This window comes from Acyrthosiphon pisum, chromosome A1, assembly GCF_005508785.2.
Source record: "Acyrthosiphon pisum isolate AL4f chromosome A1, pea_aphid_22Mar2018_4r6ur, whole genome shotgun sequence".
Taxonomy (NCBI): Eukaryota; Metazoa; Arthropoda; class Insecta; order Hemiptera; family Aphididae; genus Acyrthosiphon; species Acyrthosiphon pisum.
The window spans coordinates 106875010-106894746 of NC_042494.1; the positions used below are offsets into that span (position 1 = coordinate 106875010).

General features: G+C 25.4%; 1 protein-coding gene across 4 annotated transcripts; it reads right to left on the bottom strand.

Annotated features, from left to right (window-relative positions):
* Positions 1-1701: 1701 nt before the first annotated feature.
* Positions 1702-18929, bottom strand: LOC100161101 (signal transducer and activator of transcription 5B). 4 transcript variants are annotated; one of them, XM_008189936.3, is made up of 16 exons: positions 18649-18929; positions 18430-18559; positions 15608-15764; positions 15375-15461; positions 13746-13917; positions 13395-13683; positions 13158-13322; positions 12983-13097; positions 8750-8895; positions 8558-8678; positions 8058-8293; positions 7847-7996; positions 7654-7778; positions 7424-7582; positions 6472-6673; positions 1702-3676 (listed from the first exon to the last, which is right to left on the bottom strand). In XM_008189936.3, coding segments are annotated over exons 1-16 (2343 nt in total). In that variant the 5' UTR covers positions 18650-18929; the 3' UTR covers positions 1702-3588. The 4 variants fall into 4 exon arrangements, with proteins under 4 accessions (XP_008188158.1, XP_003247962.1, XP_008188159.1 ...); XM_003247914.4 differs by having other exon boundaries at positions 18653-18928; XM_008189937.3 differs by having other exon boundaries at positions 18645-18928.
* Between the last annotated feature and the right edge of the window lie 808 nt (positions 18930-19737).

Here is a 19737-nt window from a genome sequence, read left to right on the forward strand (position 1 = left end):
TTTGCATTAACTTCCTTAGCATAATGTCGCATTCTAATATTTATGTAGCTGTCACTAAGAGCTGAGAATAGTTTATGCTCATGACTAGGAGAACCAAGTTTGACATTTATAGGATATTAGGAAAAAAGAATAAATTTGACTTATTTAATATATTCTTCCTTGCTAGCATTAAAATATTAGTTTTAGACTTATGTTCATGCAGTAATAACGTATAATGGAAACCCACCAAAATTGTCTTCCAGCATTTGCGTTACTTCATCAGAAGATGTAACATTTTTTTTTATTCTTAAAATCACATATGAAAAAAAATCTAAAATATATAGTTATACATGTATATAGTTAAAATTACCTTTTAATGATTTAATTTTACTATTTCTTCTTTTCAATCGTTGTTCTAATATCTTAATCTTGTTTTGGTACAATTTCTTATGAAATGTTTTAATATTACACAGTACCCAGGGGCGGACTTCCTATTTTTCCGCCCCTAGGCATTACAATACTAGCGCCCCGTACATTGACGTGCTCCCACGGGGGGGGGGGGGAATGTTCCATGAAATAAAAAAAAAATATAAAAATTGTTTTATTGAATGCTTCTTCTTGTTTGGCCAATTTTTCTTGCCTTATTTTTTTAAACTGGTGTCCTTTTTACTGGACATGTTTAATCTTTAATATGTACCTAATTGATGTTTTTTATAGGTAACCAGGTAGGTACTAATTAAAGTGATGAGCACTCTATTTTTTTTACAGTCTAATCGTAATCGATTTGCAGATTTCTGAGCAGTGTGCACTATGCAGGAGACGGTCGACAGTTCCAGCATAGAAAAGAGATTATAGAGTTCCAGCATCGTCGCAATGTTTATTATTATCATTGATTATAGAATAGACATAATGAATAGATAGAATCACGGTCTAGAAGATCTTCTAAGACCGTGGATAGAATAGATATTCTATAATCAATGTTATTATCAAGTACTTTATAAAGACATCTGATTTCCAGAATTAACTCCATTATTCTAGGAATAGACTAGTTTGGTGGCCGCGCTCCCTTATTGTGGTGCCGGGTGTGCGGTGAGGCGGGTCATTCCAGTTAATATAAATTAATAATTTACTTGATAAGCGCTGTGCGAGCCATAGAGTATAGAATAAGTCTTAGCTAGTAGAGCGGCTATACACAATGTACCCGGCGGCCCGAAGCAGTATATTTAAGTGCCTTGGCTGGCGTTTTGCGCATGCGCTATTCACAATATTGTATGTGTTTACGCCGCACACTACCTCCCATGTATTAACATAGGCGACGCCGGCAACTATTTACTGCCTCGTCGAGTGTCGATCATGACAAAATAAATTTATTTATTTTGTCATGGTGTTAATAATATGCATTATAATTTTCGTGTAAACTGAAATAAAAATCGTAGGACTTAGGATCAGTATCAGGCTGGTCAAAGTAGGGGACAGGTATTCTTTTCTAGGCCCCACCCGTGATTTAGTTTTTAGGGCCCCGTTCGCTAATGATGCAATACAACTATATTATATCGTTATGTCCAAATATAGACAACTGCTAAAAGATTGATTATTATTGTGACAATATGGACATTAGATAATTGAGCCCAAGAAAAAAAATCCTGCCCTGGGACATTTGGTATCCAGGCCAACCCTGCATAGGATTGATTAGTTTTATAGATAATAAATTTACACCGAACATTAAAATATAAACACCAATATTTAATTAAAAAATACAATTTTAGGTATTTCCTCATTGTTAAAAAAACACATTTAATACATACATCCATATTTAAGTATAAACCATAATTATTATAAAACATAACAAACATACGTTTTTGAAAAGCAACAATTTGAATTCATTAAATATATATTCTAAATTAAATGAAAGGGATTGAATGCAGCTTTTTACACGTATCAAGTACTACATATTTTTATTCCAATGATCATGGTAATGAGGTATTACCAAGAAGGCAATAAGTAACCACTTGAGAACCCAAGGAGATTGGGTTAGAATTCTTAAAATTTTTTAAGTTTATACAAATTTGAATGAGTTTGACTTTTAATTTTACCCTCTTAGTTGCTCTAAGTTATTATTATTATTATTATTATTTATTGAAAACAAAATGTGAAAAGACAATCTTCAGTAAGTAGCCACACTAAAAGAGTCAAATTCGAGTTGGTTTTAAACATTTTTATTGGATCTTTAAGTCAATTAATATCTTGAAATTAACATAACAAATTTTTATTGATTGAAAAAGTAACTGTACTGTTATGTATGTTTATGGGTACATGTTTCAAAAATATCTATTCATTCTTAATAGTTAATAGTCATTTAGTTCTCGCAATCAAAATGCATGAATACAAAATTGTCTTAGTGTAACTAACAAGTAAATAACCACTATCAATCCCCTTTAAATATTAAAACTAATTAAATTTTATGAAGCTAGTTAAGTATTAAGAACAAACTTTATAAAAAGTTAAGTTTTCAAAAAAACAAGAACAAACAATTTATAGGATAAAAGATAAAATTCAATATTTATTTTTATACATTGCTATTTGCTATCTATTCAAATTTAATTTAATTTATAAAGTTTGTGCATACTATATCATTAAATTAAATGTGTAAGAGTATGTTAATATTTAAATTAGTAAGGAAATAATTTTGAATACAAAATTACAATATATGATCTAATAAATAAACAATACAAATATACTTATATAATAATAAAATATTGTGTATGTAAAAATATTTCGATGATAAAATTGTTCAAACATAAGAAACCATAGGTTTTTAAGTACATTATTGTTTTATAAACAAACTATTCAAGGAAAATCACCAAGAATGTCAATTTGACTAATACCATTGTTGTACACACTTTGTATTAAAAAAAAATGTATGAAAAAGTAAAAAAGTTACCATTTAAAATTCAGAAATAATAGTTGATACAAAAGGTGAAAAACATCGATAATTATTTTACTCAAAAATGAAATTAGCTATATAAAAAAAAAGCAGACATTCTAAGTGATTTAACAGTAATGTATACATCAATGCAAATAACAACATACGAATAACTACAACTACATACTAAAGATATATTTAAGTATAAAACCAAAATAATTACCTGATCAATATTGACGGAATAATGTTTTGACATAATATTTAAATATAAATATAATAATAATAATAATAATAAAATAAGTAATAACAGCGAAACGAAGCAGTTTGTTAACTAAGCACCATAAGGACTTGATGATCACAAAAATTATTTTTAATAATATACACAAATAATAATTAATCTAAGGTAATAATAATAAATGCATATTTCAAATAAAAGAAATAATAAATCAATGATAAAAAATAATAATAAAACTATACACTAAAATTGGTTTGAAAAAGGTTTGTTCATAACAATTGAGTAAAATATGTATGTCAATAATTTATATACTAAAAATTATAAACAAAAAAAATTAAGGAAATATATCAAAGTTTCACACTAACACAAGCAGTTTAATGCATACTTTAATCATTATGACATTGAATGGTTTACCTAATCTAGACTATAAGATAACATATCTAAATTACTTTTAAAAAAACGCTTCATCCACATGCGATATGTCATTTAAGTTCGAAGAAAAATCCATTTCTAAGGAATCATTTCCAAATGCCATCATACTAAATAAGCAAAACAATATATTTTTTTTTTAAGCCAATAAAATAAATAAAACATTTATATTATTATACATTAAATTAACAATACTAAAACCAGTAAATGTACTCAATACATACGGCATACATTTATGCAACTTTTTAAAATTGTTTTCAGTTATGTTTGAGATTCAAAAGCGATCAATACTGAAACTATGAATTAAAATATTTGTTAAAAACCTAAGTTTTGATAAATTTAAAAATTATTAACACATACACATTAGCATTAGCCTACCTATGATAACATTTATGGTTCAAAGCACACCTTTAAAAAAGCCAATATTAAGTTTTAAATATAACCTTATTAATTTTCTTAATTTTTGTATCAAATAAAATCAATCATACTTCAGTACTATGTTTTAAAATACAGTTCTTAATACATAAATGCAACCTATATAATCTAATAAGACAGGAGAATGCTAAAGGAATTAGGTTTTTATATTCTATTCTATCGATGAATTAATGAAAGGTAACAGATTTTATATAATAATAAAAAAAAAATTAACATCCAAATTGTCTCGGAACTTTATCCCAGGATCATAGTACAGGCATTCCTAAATCCCGTCATAGGATGGCGGCTGAAAAAAACGACCCTGGACGGTACTTTTCAGATGTACTGTTGAGTTAAAGCAAAATTAAAAATTATTTTTTTTTAATAGAAATACATTTAACACTTAATTTTTTATTATAATATTTGGAACCTTTGTAAAAATAATAATATATATTGATTTACAAGTCGAGAATATAAGACATATATAAATCTGTCGAACAAAGTCTCTAGTATTGAATATAAACTATTAATACAGTAGTTATCATTTATTATTTTTATCATCATTTATCGAAATATTTTTTAAAAGATTATGTTAAATTTTTCAATGCAGATAAAAAAAAAATTGTTATTTTAACAGTAAGCACTATGCATTATGCAAAATTTGCTTCATACTAGACTATAATTTAGTATTAAACAGATACATATTTAGTAATTTGTGAGATTAGTTATTAGTTATTACTAAATGTATATGCAGCATTCTATTAAAAATTTGGTTAGTCATGTCCACAAATCACATATTATTGATAAAATATTATATTTATAATCATTAATTTAATAATTTTTTTATTCTCATTGTTTCTAGTATTAACACAAAAAGTCACATGTAGTGTATATTTAAATTAAAGTGATGTAAATCCTAGAATGCTGTGTCATACAGACCAAATTATAAATATAAAAATGATAAAAAAAAATTCTCATTTCAAAATTATAAATTTTATTAAGTCAGTATGTATCCAGTCAGTATTAGGTCAGGTCATTGCCTGACTGGCCTGACCTGTAGTTTCACCTATGCTGGTAATTTAAATATGTGTTGTTAGTGATTTTTTAACTGACAAACCTATTTACTATTTATATTTATTCAGACTAAAAAATATTTATATTTTATAAATAGTAACATAAATTTCTCATAGGCCATTCAAATGTAGTGTGAGAATAAAACAAATATAATAAATGGCAAAAAATGACAACTACTGTAAGATTAATTGAAAAAGAAACTGGCAAATTCATACTTAAAATTAAAAGCTTTTGACATTTTTTTAGTACCTAATATTTTTTTATTTATGTTTTTTAAATTAATTCAAGTTAATAAATTTAAATTTCATAACTTAATAGGGATTTTATTTTAATGGGTAAATAATACTTGTTGTAATAATATAAATGAGTAATAGTATAATGAACTTTTAATAAATTTAAATTTAAAGGCTCCATATAATATTTACATATTATTAATAAAAAGTAAAATCATGCATTATATATACCAAAAAAGTAAAATATAATAAAATGGCAAAAAACTGATATAGGTACGTGCTAGTTACATAAATATTAGCATGAAATTAGTAGTGTACATAGTACTGTAAACCATATCAACAGAGTGAAATATATTCTATGTACACCATTTGAAAGGATAAAAAATAATAATAATATTTTCATTAGAAGTGAGCGAGCATTAGAGTTTGGTTCTATAAAAATATACAAAGTAACAAACAATATAATTTATATAATATTGCAATAATATTTCTACTTAAGTAAAATACAAGCTGATTACACACCCAAAGTTAAGCCAATCAGGATTTAATAAAACAAGAACTCATTGATAATGTTTGATGATAGTTTTTCAATATTTGGATTGTATAATATATAAGTATTATTTTAAGGCTAATAATTAATAATGTAGTAGAAGTTGTATAGAATATTAATATGTTATAAAAGTTTGTTTAAATTTAGTATATATTTTATAGTAAATTGAATATGGGAATGTTTAAAAAATGAACAATATTTCCTTTTTTAAACTTAATAATTATACTAAAAAATTAAAATATATTCTAAGCTACACACGTTGTTTAAAATTTAAATGAAAATAGGACAATTTAATTAAAAAAATATTATAATACATACATCTTATTTATGAAAATAAGATATACATACACAAAACATATACAGGAGATCACTGCGACCCATGTCACCAAATCAAACTGCCTGTGAAAATACGAGTGAAAACTCAAAAACAATAATTAAAGATATCTATAATTAACAACCTGTGAATAGTGATAAACATTAGTATTTACATAAAATTTAAAATATTATTCAATTTATAATTATAAATTTACTCACTCACTTCTAATAAATATAATCTCTTTTAAACTCAAACAAAACTAAATTCAAGCTAAATAATTGTAATTGTGCAATAAATTATTGGAAGTATAATTCTTACTTATTTACTGGTTCACTGTGCACTGATGACGTTTCTCTAATGCTACAATTTCCAGGGCTGTTTACATGAAACATGTGGTTCTGAGGAGTGTTTGGATAGCTATTCATTCCTTGTCCGTTGGTTCCAGGTCCGCCCCAACCAGGAACATGCGTAACTAGTAATGGTTTTAAATATCCATTACTTGTAACAGGTGTGCTAATATCTAAATTATGAAATAAATTAACATAATATTAAACAATGTAATAATTTAAATTTTTTTTAGAATAGGGTTGTTTTTTATTTCAGTTTATAATTAGTAGAGACATTCAATTTTAGGAGATACAGAGGTTGGGTATCTACAACCTTACGCCTAATTCCAAAATCCCAATTATATGTGGAGATATCTATGCCTAAGAAAATAAAACATTGCTTGATCTCCTTACATACTAATTAAAATTGTTAATTAGTTACACTGTTTAGTAAAAGGGTATTCATTTTGAATTTTTTCATACATAGTTATTATGGATACATGTTATTAAATAAAATATTTAACATTCACTATTAGGATTCCACAATCGCGAGTAAAAAGAAAAATAATATTTATTTTGATAAAACAATAATGGACTTTACACGATATAAGTTACACAAGATAACAAATAATTGAATGTTTAGTAGATCATTGGAGGAATCAAAAATGTAAATAAAATATAAATATTGGCAATGTTTTTTAATGGTTATCGTAAACCTGAATTTTTCAAGCTACTAGACTTTTTTTAGAGGAAACCAGAAGTATTTATGATCCCGGCTAGGATTTGATGACTATCTTTAAATCAACCAGTAGTGTTGCGCCTAAGTCAAAAAGATTGGCAGCACTATTTTAGAATGGTTTTTTGAATTGATACAATTTAAAATATAATTTAAGTAATAAGCAAAACTTAAATAGAAATAAGTAAAAATAAAAATATATGAATACTTGGTGGTTGTGTATAGTATTTTCCGAATGCTTGATTTTTATCAATATCAGGATATAACTTTGTAAGATATGGCAAGTCCAATAGTCTATCAGCCAAGTTTCGAATTGATAAATCTTTAGCTGAGAAAGGATGTAAACTATAGGCATCTGAATCATTGGCTGAAAAAAACAAAAAAATATTAAAATAATTAAACATTTTTATTATTAAACTAATGACATGTATAACTTACATCCAGCCCAGGCAACAGTTAGCCCACCTAGTTCTGAATCAGAAAATCTTAATAAAAATGTACCCGTAGCATATCTTGTTAACATCTCTTCTGCATCAGACTTCCTTATGAATCCCATGATGGCACTACATATTTTGTGTTATAATATTAACTTATCATAATATAATATATACAATTATTTTCTAGTAATTACCCATCAGTCCAAGGACCTTTTAGATGTTCTCTAGTTATTTTCATCACGGCATAAAACCATTCCCAAAATGTGAAACTTCTTTGTGGCAATGGTTCTTTACAAAATTGTGACCATGACAAAACCATATGATTAAAATCCACATTTTGCATTCTGAAAATATATTTTTTAATTATTTTAATAACTCAAACTATTATTAAATAAATCTATTTACCTAAAAGCTTTTTCTGCCAAAAATGTCAAGCTTTCTTCTGAGAGACCACGACCTGTAGCTGCAGAAAACTTCATGTTTAAAGCTTCTGCCACATTTCTCCATGGTACTTTATCGGGAACATTAAATGGAACACGGCCAGGTTCAGCAAAAGCATTATCCCAAGTTACAGTAGCCCAAGCATGAGGATCTTGATTCCCATGCACAATAACTACCACAGGTAATGACAAATTCCACACCTAAAATACATTTTTTTAATATTACAAACTTATTTAACATTTTTTTTTGAAATCTATAAATTATATAACATGATATCTTCTAAATTATTTTTCTAATACATTTTAATAAAAATCGGTATAATTAATTTTAAATATTTTTAAAGAGCAATATGTTACTACATTGTACTAATTTTTTTCCATAGGATAACTTTATGCGATATATATTTTATTCTTTAGTTTGATATTTGTTTAAGTATTCAAATTAAAAATTATAAAAAAACTTACCTCAAATTGGAGTTCATTACCAATGAAAAATTTGGAAGAAAATAAAATCGAAAATTTTTCATCCATAACAGATTCTGTGCCTTTTTTTTCAGTACGCTTAATTTTCTTTAGTTGCATACTTCTATTATATTTTAATACACATTATTATTTGGCTGACTTATAAAATATTGTAAATTAAAAGTTATAATTTACCGGAAATTGGTTGACAAATGTCTCTGCACTGGTTGATATTCCATTTTTCCAGTGCAGTTTAATATTTCACCACAAGATTCTCCATCTGGTTTATTTCTTCCAATTATTTGGTTCGCTTGAGATTCACTGACTATAGATACTTTAACCTAATACAGTTAATATCATAATTATGGCTAGGATTTATATTCATTAATATATTTTTATTGGCAGTGTTTTTATGAATTTCTTTATTTATGTTCATAAATCCCATCATATTAATATAAATAGTCAAATTTCTTAATTTACATATTTTAAATACAAACATAAAAATTGCATGGTTTTTGGTATATTTTGGCAGTGGGTAAGGGAAAAAATATAAGGGACCGGTTCAACGTGTGATCCACCGATAACAGATACCTATATTTTACACTATAGTGCTTATATACCTATATAACTATCGATACAATATGGATTTTACGACTTAACCTAAATAATTTTTTTAGCACCCTCACTTCAGACTTCAGTTTACTAGCTAGTGAAATTTGTCATGTGCGGTCACTATTTCAAAAAGCTAACTCATCAAACTTTAGGAAAATTATTTTTGGGCACTACCGTATAGAAAGTTTGATTTTTAACAGTGCTAGTTGAAGTGTTGGAAAACGACCTTTTTATTGTTCAGCAGACAATAAATCCTTTTTTTCTGGAGGTTAAAATTGTCAGAAAACATATTGTGAAAGTCAGATTATGTATATTATGAACATAATACCCTTGAGTCACCAAAAATTAAAAAAATGTATTAAAAATAGAGGACTAAAAACTATGTTCATAATATGTCATACTTCAAATAGCAATAATCTGGACAAGATATCTATTACAATCTAAATCCTGAGGAAATTACTTTTTTAGATTTTGAGTGGAACGATGAATGTATTGATTTTACAATGATGGGTGTTTTTTTAAAATTTTTTTTTGTGTCTGTCATCACCTTTTAGGACAGTAAAAGTGCTTGGATTTTCTTCAGAAATATCTTTTCTGATAGGAAAGTGAATCTAGTTGGTACTTTGGGGGTCAACAGCAACATTTTTCGAGTAGTTGCCAAAGGTGCCATGAAAAACAAAAGAAAAATTAAGGAAAAACAGGAACTTTTGCTCAAAATGTGTTTTCCACAAAATCGATTTTGGTATTTCGTGTAACTCTAAAACAAATGAACGTAATACATGTAATAAACAAAATTTTTACTTGTCTAAATATTTGCATTTTCTATACACGATAAGATTTTCAAAATATTTTGATTTGTTTTGAACTGTTTAGGGACATTTTCAGTTTCCAATTTTATAAGTTTTTTTTTCTATGAATGTCAATAAAACTTTATTTGTTGAGTAAAATTACTTGAAAAATTAATACAAGGCTCCTACTATATTGTTGCAATGACATTTGAAAAATATTAAAAATCCTTAGTCAGAGTTTGGTTTTTATTAGCATTTAAAGTTCAAAAATTCACAAAATATGGAAAAATCACAAAAATTAGCAAATTATTTTAAGTTAAGAATTCATAAAAATTTTTCTTTTTAAATCTAAAATGGTAAAATGATCAAGATACCTAATAAGCAGGGCTAGGATTTATATGCAACAGCATGGTTTTTTTGCTACTTCTGATTATTGATTTTGTCAGTAATGTACACGAATCACCTCATGATGAGATAAACGGGGGTATTTTTATTTTGCATGTTTTTGCATATTTTAGATAAAATGCATATTATTGCATATATTGAATAAAATTAATATTATTGCATATTTCGATTATAAGAATGTAAAAAATGCATGTTTTTTAGTATATTTCGTAAAACTTGGTTTTTTTGTCAAATATAAATTTTATTTCAAGTAACACGCACGTAGTTTTATTTCTAAATTATTTTATTTTATTTCTAAATTATATTATTTTAAGACAAACAGTCTATCATTGATGTATTTTAATAAATAAAAATTTTTTTTGTAACTATATTTTAGTGTTTATCTTATAAAAAATTAAATGCATATTTCTGCATATTTTGGTATATAAAATGCATATTTTACAATTTTTTATTGCATATAAATCCTAGCCCTGCTTATAAAATTATCTACCTTTCTCAAAAAAAAAAAAAATGTCCAAGAAACTCAAATTAAATTTTTATGAGCGTTTGAAATTCAAATTTTTACAACATTGGATATTCATTCGATTTATCATGTAGCAATTTTCTTATTTCGTTGTAATTCAAAAACAAATAACTGTAGATACATGAGAATTTCACTGAATATTAATTTTATCAATTCTTATACTTGATATAATTTTCAAAATATTTTGCCTTGTTTCGAGCTGGTTACGGACAATTTCATATTTCAATTTTTTTTTTTTTTTTTTCTAAGAATATCAATAAAGTTTTATCTGTTGGGCCAAAAAGTGTAAAACTTAATTCAAGACTCTTGATATATTGTTACAATAGCAGTTGAAAAATATTAAAAATACATAGGCACAATTTTTTTTTATAAGCATTTAAATATCAAATTTTGACAAAATTTAAAACAAGATTCTACGTAAGTAGTTAATTTGTTACTAAAAAATCTAAATAATACATAAGCACAGTTTATTTTTATAGTACTATAGTCTATAATAATTTAATTTCAAATTTGAACGAAATTACATATTCAAAAAACCTAGAATAACTATTTTAGTTATTTTGTTGTGATTATATAATATTATTTGTGAGTACTTGAAACTTCTTAAGTATACTATTATATATCCATGATAGTACCATGGTTAGTTGTCGATGTATAACACGTTATAAGTACCTAATAGATATTGTGATATGATAATTTTGATAAAATCGATATTGGTTTTTGGTGCAACATAAAGACAAATGAACATATATACACAAAATTTTCACTAGTTGTTTATATTTGCATTTACTATACACGATAAAATTTTCCAATTTTATTATTTTTTTTTCTATGAATGTCAATAAAACTTTATTTGTTGAGTAAAAATACTTGAAAATTTAATACAAGGATCCTACTATATTGTTACAATGATATTTGAAAATTATTAAAAATCCTTAGTCACAGTTTTTTTTTATAAGCATTTAAAGTTTAAAAATTAACAAAATATGGAAAAATCAAGATGATTAGCAAATTATCTTGAGTTAAGAATCCATGACATTTTTCTTATTAAATCTAAGATATTAAAATCTAGTTTAAGATTCCTTATGAGATGATATACCTTTATCAAAAAAAAAAAATGTCTACAAGCAAATCAAATTAAATATTTGAAACTTCTAAAGTATACTATTATATATCTATGATAGTACCATGGTTTGTTGTTGATGTATAACGCATTATAAGTACCTAATGGATATTGTGATATGATTAATTTAGAATTTATTATAGATACATATTATAGGTCAATTTTAGACTGACATACAATCTCCACCCAAAATCGTTTTTTGTATACAATGATATTATATTACTGAATTCAAGTTTAATACCATCCATTATACATTGACCCACTTATTACATACTGTATAGCAGAGCAACATCCACTTTGCCCACCTTTTTAGATAAGTGAAGATTATGTTATGTGATATCAAAGGTAAGTTTAGTAAATATAAAAAAATATTAAAACCAAATCAAAGGTAGTTTAGTTTCTAAAATTTTAAATATCTTTATAGATTTTTTAATTTTTTTTTTTGTATTTTTCTTCATATTTTACATGATAGAACCAATAGAATTAGTCTTAATCAAAAAAATATGTTTTATATAATGTTCTAATTATAATATTATACTTCACCCTATACTCTCAGTTATTATTATTATATAAAATATAAATTTAAAAAAATACATATATAATATAGGCATATGCACTGAATCAATTTATTTTTGTATACAATTATTTTTTTCTTTATATTAAGATAAATTACATCAAAACAAAGGGCGCTTCATGCTGAAATAAAAATATTGTTTTATACATAAAAATAATTTGAACCATTAAATATTTTTACCTCTAAAAAAAATGAGAAAAAATGTAAGTAAACCAGTGAATATTGTAATGTTTGATTATGAAATGATACTAATATTTCCCCACAGTATATCTTGTTTGATAGTGTTATATTATTATGCTAGTAATAATATCCTAATTTTAAATTTTAAAATTTCATAAAATGATTAATAATGATAAAAAGATGAAGCTCCTAAAATAGATATTAAAAGAAAATTGTTTCATACCACAGGTGATGTCATATGAATATTGAGTTTTCCTCCAATTAATAGACGAACTTCAGCTACAAATCTTGTATTAGTTTTTAATACTTGAGGTGGTTGAGTTATGATGACAAAAGTACTAAATAAAGAAATTGAGAAATAATAACAATAAAATAATATTAAATTACAAAGAATATACCTTGCCACTAATGATGAAAGATATTGTGTTGTCATATCAAGAAGAGTATTAATTATTTCACAAGACTGAGGTAATTCAAAATAACGACCCAAATTCACTCTGAAACGATCAGCTTCTTTAATTTGTGAACGAGTTATCCATATTAAATCACATAATTTCTCACACCTAATAAGAATATATTAGTGCATAATATTTAACTAATTCAATATTAATTTAATAGAAAGTTTTTATAAGTACCAAGTTTGTATGACATCTATATCTTTCATGTATTTATATCCGTTACCAGCCAACTGTTGTTCACGTTTCCACTGAATTAATGCCTTATCAATAATATGAGCTTGAACAGGGCTGAGCAAATTTAATGATTCGTTAAGTTTGTTTATGTAGACACAAAGAGCATTGTTAAGACTTAATGATTGAGTCTTTAATTGTCCTTCATACAATTCTTTTTCCTGTTTTAATTTACGTTCAATTTCGGGTCCTTGAGGAATGCTCATTCTTTGATTTCTCATGTGTTGTAGATGTTCTTAAATTTAAAAATGTTTATTAATATACATAATAAAAATTTATAATTTACTAAAAACTTACGAGAACATTTAGAACATTCAGAGTATAAAATATTAAAAGAATCAATGTCCGATTGGATTGTAATGCGAATCTCATTTGTATGCGTAATATGGTTACTTATCAAGTCCATCTGTTGCGTAATTTCAATGTTTTCTAATTCTTGAGAAGATTTTACATTGACTTCCATTAGAGACTAAATAAAATTAATAAATTATACTTACGAGTTTCAAATCAAATTCTTTTATACACAGATACAATATTTAAAAATTCTGAAATTGAATTATTGTTGACGTAATAGTATATCCGCTCATATCTCATAATACTTCACAATAATTCAATTTCATAATTTAAAAATACTAAAACTGTATAGATTATAAAATAATAACTATATTTAAGTTTCAATTACCAGTAACTATTTGATTAAATACAAACAAAAACAGAATAATTAAAGCTAAATTTTACAATATTGTAAGAATTGGTCTACTACTACTTATTTTACTTTTTACAAAAAAATTGATTTCATTCTAATTTAATTTTAAATTATCATGTTTTTTGTCCATAAGAAATATTAGTTAACCTATTGACAAAAGTTTACATAATTATATACATTGTTAAAAATGTTGGCTTAGGGAGCATTGACAGATAATATATTTTAACCACAAATGGTTTTTTATTTTTATTTTATAGGGTTTGTCTTATAAGCCAACCTATTTATTATAATACCTAATTTATAACATATTCATAAGTCATAGCTAAAAATAAAGTGATGAAAATGAGACGCAATCCCTCAGACATTTATATTTTTTCCCCCTAATCTAGTCACTGAGTAGCGGCTGTATATTCTTAATTGGCGCCTCAAAGAATTAAAAGAACTTTCTATTATTAAACCTGAATACTATTTACTATAAGCATAGGTGTGCGCAGGATTTTGTGTCGGGTGTAGCATAAATTTTTAACCGGCCCTAAAGAACAATAAGCAGCCCACTTATTTCCTTTATATAGCTTCCCCCCTCCCTCGAATTCTGTTTAGCACCACTGTGTAAACATTTAATATTGTATAAGTTCATATAATCTATATTAGCTATTTATAAACTTGTGTACCGAATCATTATAGGGTATATCCCTCTTCCCCCCCCCCCCCTAATAAAAATTCATCACTCTATGACTATGCCTATTATGGTTATAAGAAACATAGTAAATTGTAAATAAAAAGTAATAATATTTTTATGTAATTTAATATATTACCCTATACTTTTATAAATATGTTTAACATCACATAGGTAATAAAATAATGCTTATAAGCATATAGTAATTAATAATAGATATTTATACATTACTCATAATATAAACTCAATACGTTTAAAATTATTTATTTGTATCTATGCATATGTATACGTTTCAGATAAATATCTACCAGCCCACTAAATCCAAAATAAATTGTCAGGTGCAGCGAAAGCAGTATTCGCTGCACCCGTGCGCACACCTATGACTATAAGCCTAGGAACATCAATAATAAATTATTTTTTGTTATGATTTCATAGAGAATGTGGTAAAAGAATATGGTAAATATAACCCATACAAAATTCCAAACATTTCCAATATGTTAAAAAATTATTGGTACTTGGAAGTATAAACACTTAGTATACACACATTATTTTGTTGAGCCATTATGGATTCTGATTCCAAACACTTTTTAATTATTCTTATCAACTCTTTTGGGTTTTGAGAGTACTTTTCCTGTAAAAAGAATAATAATTAATACAAAAATTATTTATTTCATATATACAAAATTTAATTTTGTTTAGTTCTAAATAAATGATTATTTGTTTTATTTATTTAACCCTGTCCTAAAGTTGAATACATATTATGATTTTAATACTCACTTTATATAATTTTGCTGTATCAATTAGTTTCAGTTTACTGACAAACTGTTCATTAGTTACCATAGAATTAGCTTTAGATACTAATTCATCCACAAAAGACACAAATAAACCTTTAATATAACCTTCATGCTCTAAATTATCTGGATCAATTTCAGTCCTAAAAATATTAATTTTATAAATATTTCAATATTTGAGAAATATAAACTTTATCTAGTTAAATAGTTCATATTTTTTTACCAATAATAATTCACATAATTTACTAAGCATTTATATTGTAACATAAGAATGACAAAATCAAAATGATAAATTCTCAACAATAATATTATTTAACTAGTAACTAGTATGCTATTCATTAAAAAACACAATTTAAATAGATTAGTATGAGTATATTAAATCTTATCTGATTGATTTATCAGAGCATAATTTGATGGTTCCAGGAAATAGTAATTTCATACAAGCATTATGGATAATTGTTGCAGGTCACACACATGCAGAAGTATATAATAAATATTTGTGTTATACTCATTATTAGTCTTATCCTAATCATAAACTATATTGATAACAAACACTGACAATGATAACAATTTAAAATAATAATGAAATAAGTTTTGGATACAAGAATTAAAGTATCTTAAATAGACTGCTGTTTAAAATGTTTCTTTAGAATTTAATAAATACATTTTCGATATCTGGACAATAAGTCATAATTAATTTTGGTCAATTTTTTTTTCCAAAGCTAATTAGTAGAATTATGACTATGCCAGTATTTCAAATTGAATGATACAATTATTGTTTCAATTGGTTTTTGCTTTTGAACATCAACTAATATATACTTAAAAAATTAATTAACTTTTTTAACAATAAATATATCTATACCTACATACAATGTTCTTATTATTAGTAGCTTGTACAACATTTGAGATTTCTTTATTTCTAATTTAGGCGGAAAATTACAAGATTATAGAGTTGATTGTGTAAGACACTAAATCATGTCGTATATTGTATAAATTCATGGAAATTGTTTGGTATCTCTCTAATTATAAGTGATAAAAATGAAACATGATACATACTAACATTTTATAGTAAATTAATAATTCTGATTTCATTAAAAAAATTATTAGTTCTGTAACAAATAAAGTATTAGCATTTTTTTGTTTTTTGATTATTCATATACTTTAAAGGAATTTAAAAACATAAATTCTTCAAATTAAATTTTTTTTCAGAATATTTAAATATGTTTAAAAATAATAATATAATTTAAATACCTAATAGAATACACTTTTATAAAATTCCAGAAGTATTTAGTAATAAATTAATAAATAAATTAGAAGAATAGCAATGATAAGTATTTGTTAATTTAACCATATCACCATTGTTCGATAATAAAAAGCTACCAATTGATGACACTTTTAATTTCATTTGGTCTTGTGTATTTTTATTTTTTAATGTAATAAATCTCTTCACAATTTATGTTTAAGTCGCATTGGGGCTACCTGGGATTGTGATGGATGAATTAATATAAGTTAAATAAATACAATACATTGTTATATTATTTACAATAGCGTGCTGTAAAGTTAAGAGCATATTTCTTTTTAGAGTATATTAATTGATGATTAATGGTAAGTTCATAATATAATTTGAAAATTTGGCAGTAAAAAAAATTACATTATAATGTATATTTATTTTGAATTTTTAGGAAGTATTATTTGATCCCGTTTTTCAAATACCTAGTTGACATACAATTTCCAATTTTCATTAATAAATATTAAAAAGGTAAAATTTTTTTTTAGAAAATTGTACCTATTTATGAAAATTCTGATTTAAAAAAAATTATGTGTATATTTCTTCTTTTTTAAGCACTGAAGTCCATGCATATTTAGTACAGATTCCTAGTGATAACTATGATGTAATTAAGATACATTCAGGTTCAAGGAAAACTTAAATGTACATATAGAGAAGTCAGTGACTTAAAATAGTTCAAATATATACTAAGGAAGTTTATACTTTATACGTAGTTGAATGGACAACTAAATTTATATTTTAAAAACGAAAATTCAAAAAGTAAATTAGGAACTTTACTCTAAAATGTACAAAACAAAGTTGTTACGATTAATGATAAAACATTTGCAAACAAATATTATATCATAAGTCAGTGGCGTCACTGTCACCAATGGCGGGGACCTAGGCACCACTTGAAAATCAGGGGTAAGTTGGTGGTTAGTTGGACATTTTGATAAGAATTACTCGAAATAAAACTTGCGTTGTTGGGTATAACATTCTATTAATTATAACTACCAGACTACGTGGAATGCGTACAATACTCAGTTACTATTAAGTAAGCCCCACATGGGGAAAAGTTCTGAACACCACTGTCAAAAGTTATTGATTAAAACTACATTTAGTACACTCTAATAAAGATTGTAATCTAAGATTTTTAGTATAATACTGGTAAATCAGATCCTTGATTATTGTAATTTAATTAATATATTTGTACCTACCTACCTAATATTTAAATCTTTAAAAAATACAACTCTTAAAAGTCAAATATGAATTAGACATGAATTTATCTAAAAATAATTTTTTTATTATGTTTAGTAAAATCATTAAAATATAAGGTATTATAAAAGAAATATATTGTTTATTTAAACCGAAAAGAAGATTCAAATATAATAATGTTGGACACATACCTAGGTATTTAATATTAATGTTGTAAAATTCTATATTTTCTATTAAATTATGTTGATTAATGATTTTCACATGATGTTTATAAAATGTGTAACTAATTATAACAATGTATAAGTAGAAGTAAAACAATATCATACCAAGCTTTAGTTTCAAACCATGGGGATAACAACTGCCTCACTTCAATTGGAAAATGATCGTTATAAATCTGATGAAAGTCTTCTCCATGTAGATTCTGTTGAAGTTTTTCCCAAGCCGTAATCGGAGACACTAAAATTAAATGTTAACATCAGATAACAAAATTAAATGAATAAAAAAAAAATTTTCTCAAAAGATGGATGATAAACATTTATACCTACTTACTTATACTTGGGAAGGGCTTAAGTGCGCACTTGTTTTCTGCCTCAAAAGCCTTTTATATAAGTACACATTTCTCGATATGTACACGCTACAATATCAAATAAAATAACTTAAAACGCACAAAATAAAATTGAGAGGATGTTACGTTCGCACGTATTGTTAAAAGCAATAACTGGCAGTAGGTACAGTTAGTTGTCAATAATTAATTTACTAAAATTAATAAGGTAAAAAATTGCTTACTGCTGCCTGCAGAAATGCAGAATCAATCAATTTCAGTATTACCAATTTTAGTTCTTAATGATTTTGTTTAATATTTCAATTTTTTGTTAAAATATTCCCGTGCAACAGTTGTCAAAATTTTGTTGTTACTTGTTACTAACATCATACCAAAATAAAATCTTACCTTTTGTTACCAACATCAATAATTCGTTTCATAATATGGTGAAAACACGGGTCGCGGACTAAGATAACCTATAGTATTATTAGCATAACATAGTCCGCGGACTGCGGTGAGAAACTGAAAACCATTATAGAAATAACTTAGTTCTGCTGAAAACGTTGTGAATTGGTTATGGGTTATGACTTATGAATAATATATATATTTTGATAAATAATAACGTAGCGGGTAGCGTTCTCGAATAATGATGGCAATATAAAATGTAACAGATTTCTATAGATTTATCTGTATTGATCTTTCGATTTTATTGCTTGTACGATTTGTGATTACGTATTTATACAATATGTGCATGTGTATATATTTTAATAAATACTTTTATTTTTGTGTAAATTACACAATCCGCTAACATTATACCTAGTTAATAGTTATTTTATACCAATATATATTATTGTTCACAGCAAGTCTGAGCCCGATGGCCGATACTATTCGATACTCCAAGCATGCGTTTTCTTGAACGATCGTTTTATACCGACATATGTATTGTTAAACTCAAATTTGTTTCTTAAATCTTAAGAATAACATGTTTATGAAATATACTCTATTACACATGTATAAATGCGTGATTGTACAGGTTACAATATCTAGAGATGGTCATGGTTAAAAATAATGCGTATATTTTCCAAAAAAATAT

Bases quoted from the DNA above. Each gene is read 5' to 3' on its own strand.
- LOC100161101 (XM_008189936.3), bottom strand. The intron at 8,294-8,557 runs GTAAGTTTTTTT...AATGTATTTTAG, and splicing joins GTAATGAACTCCAATTTGAG to GTGTGGAATTTGTCATTACC. The intron at 7,583-7,653 runs GTAAGTTATACA...TGTTTTTTTCAG, and splicing joins AACTGTTGCCTGGGCTGGAT to CCAATGATTCAGATGCCTAT.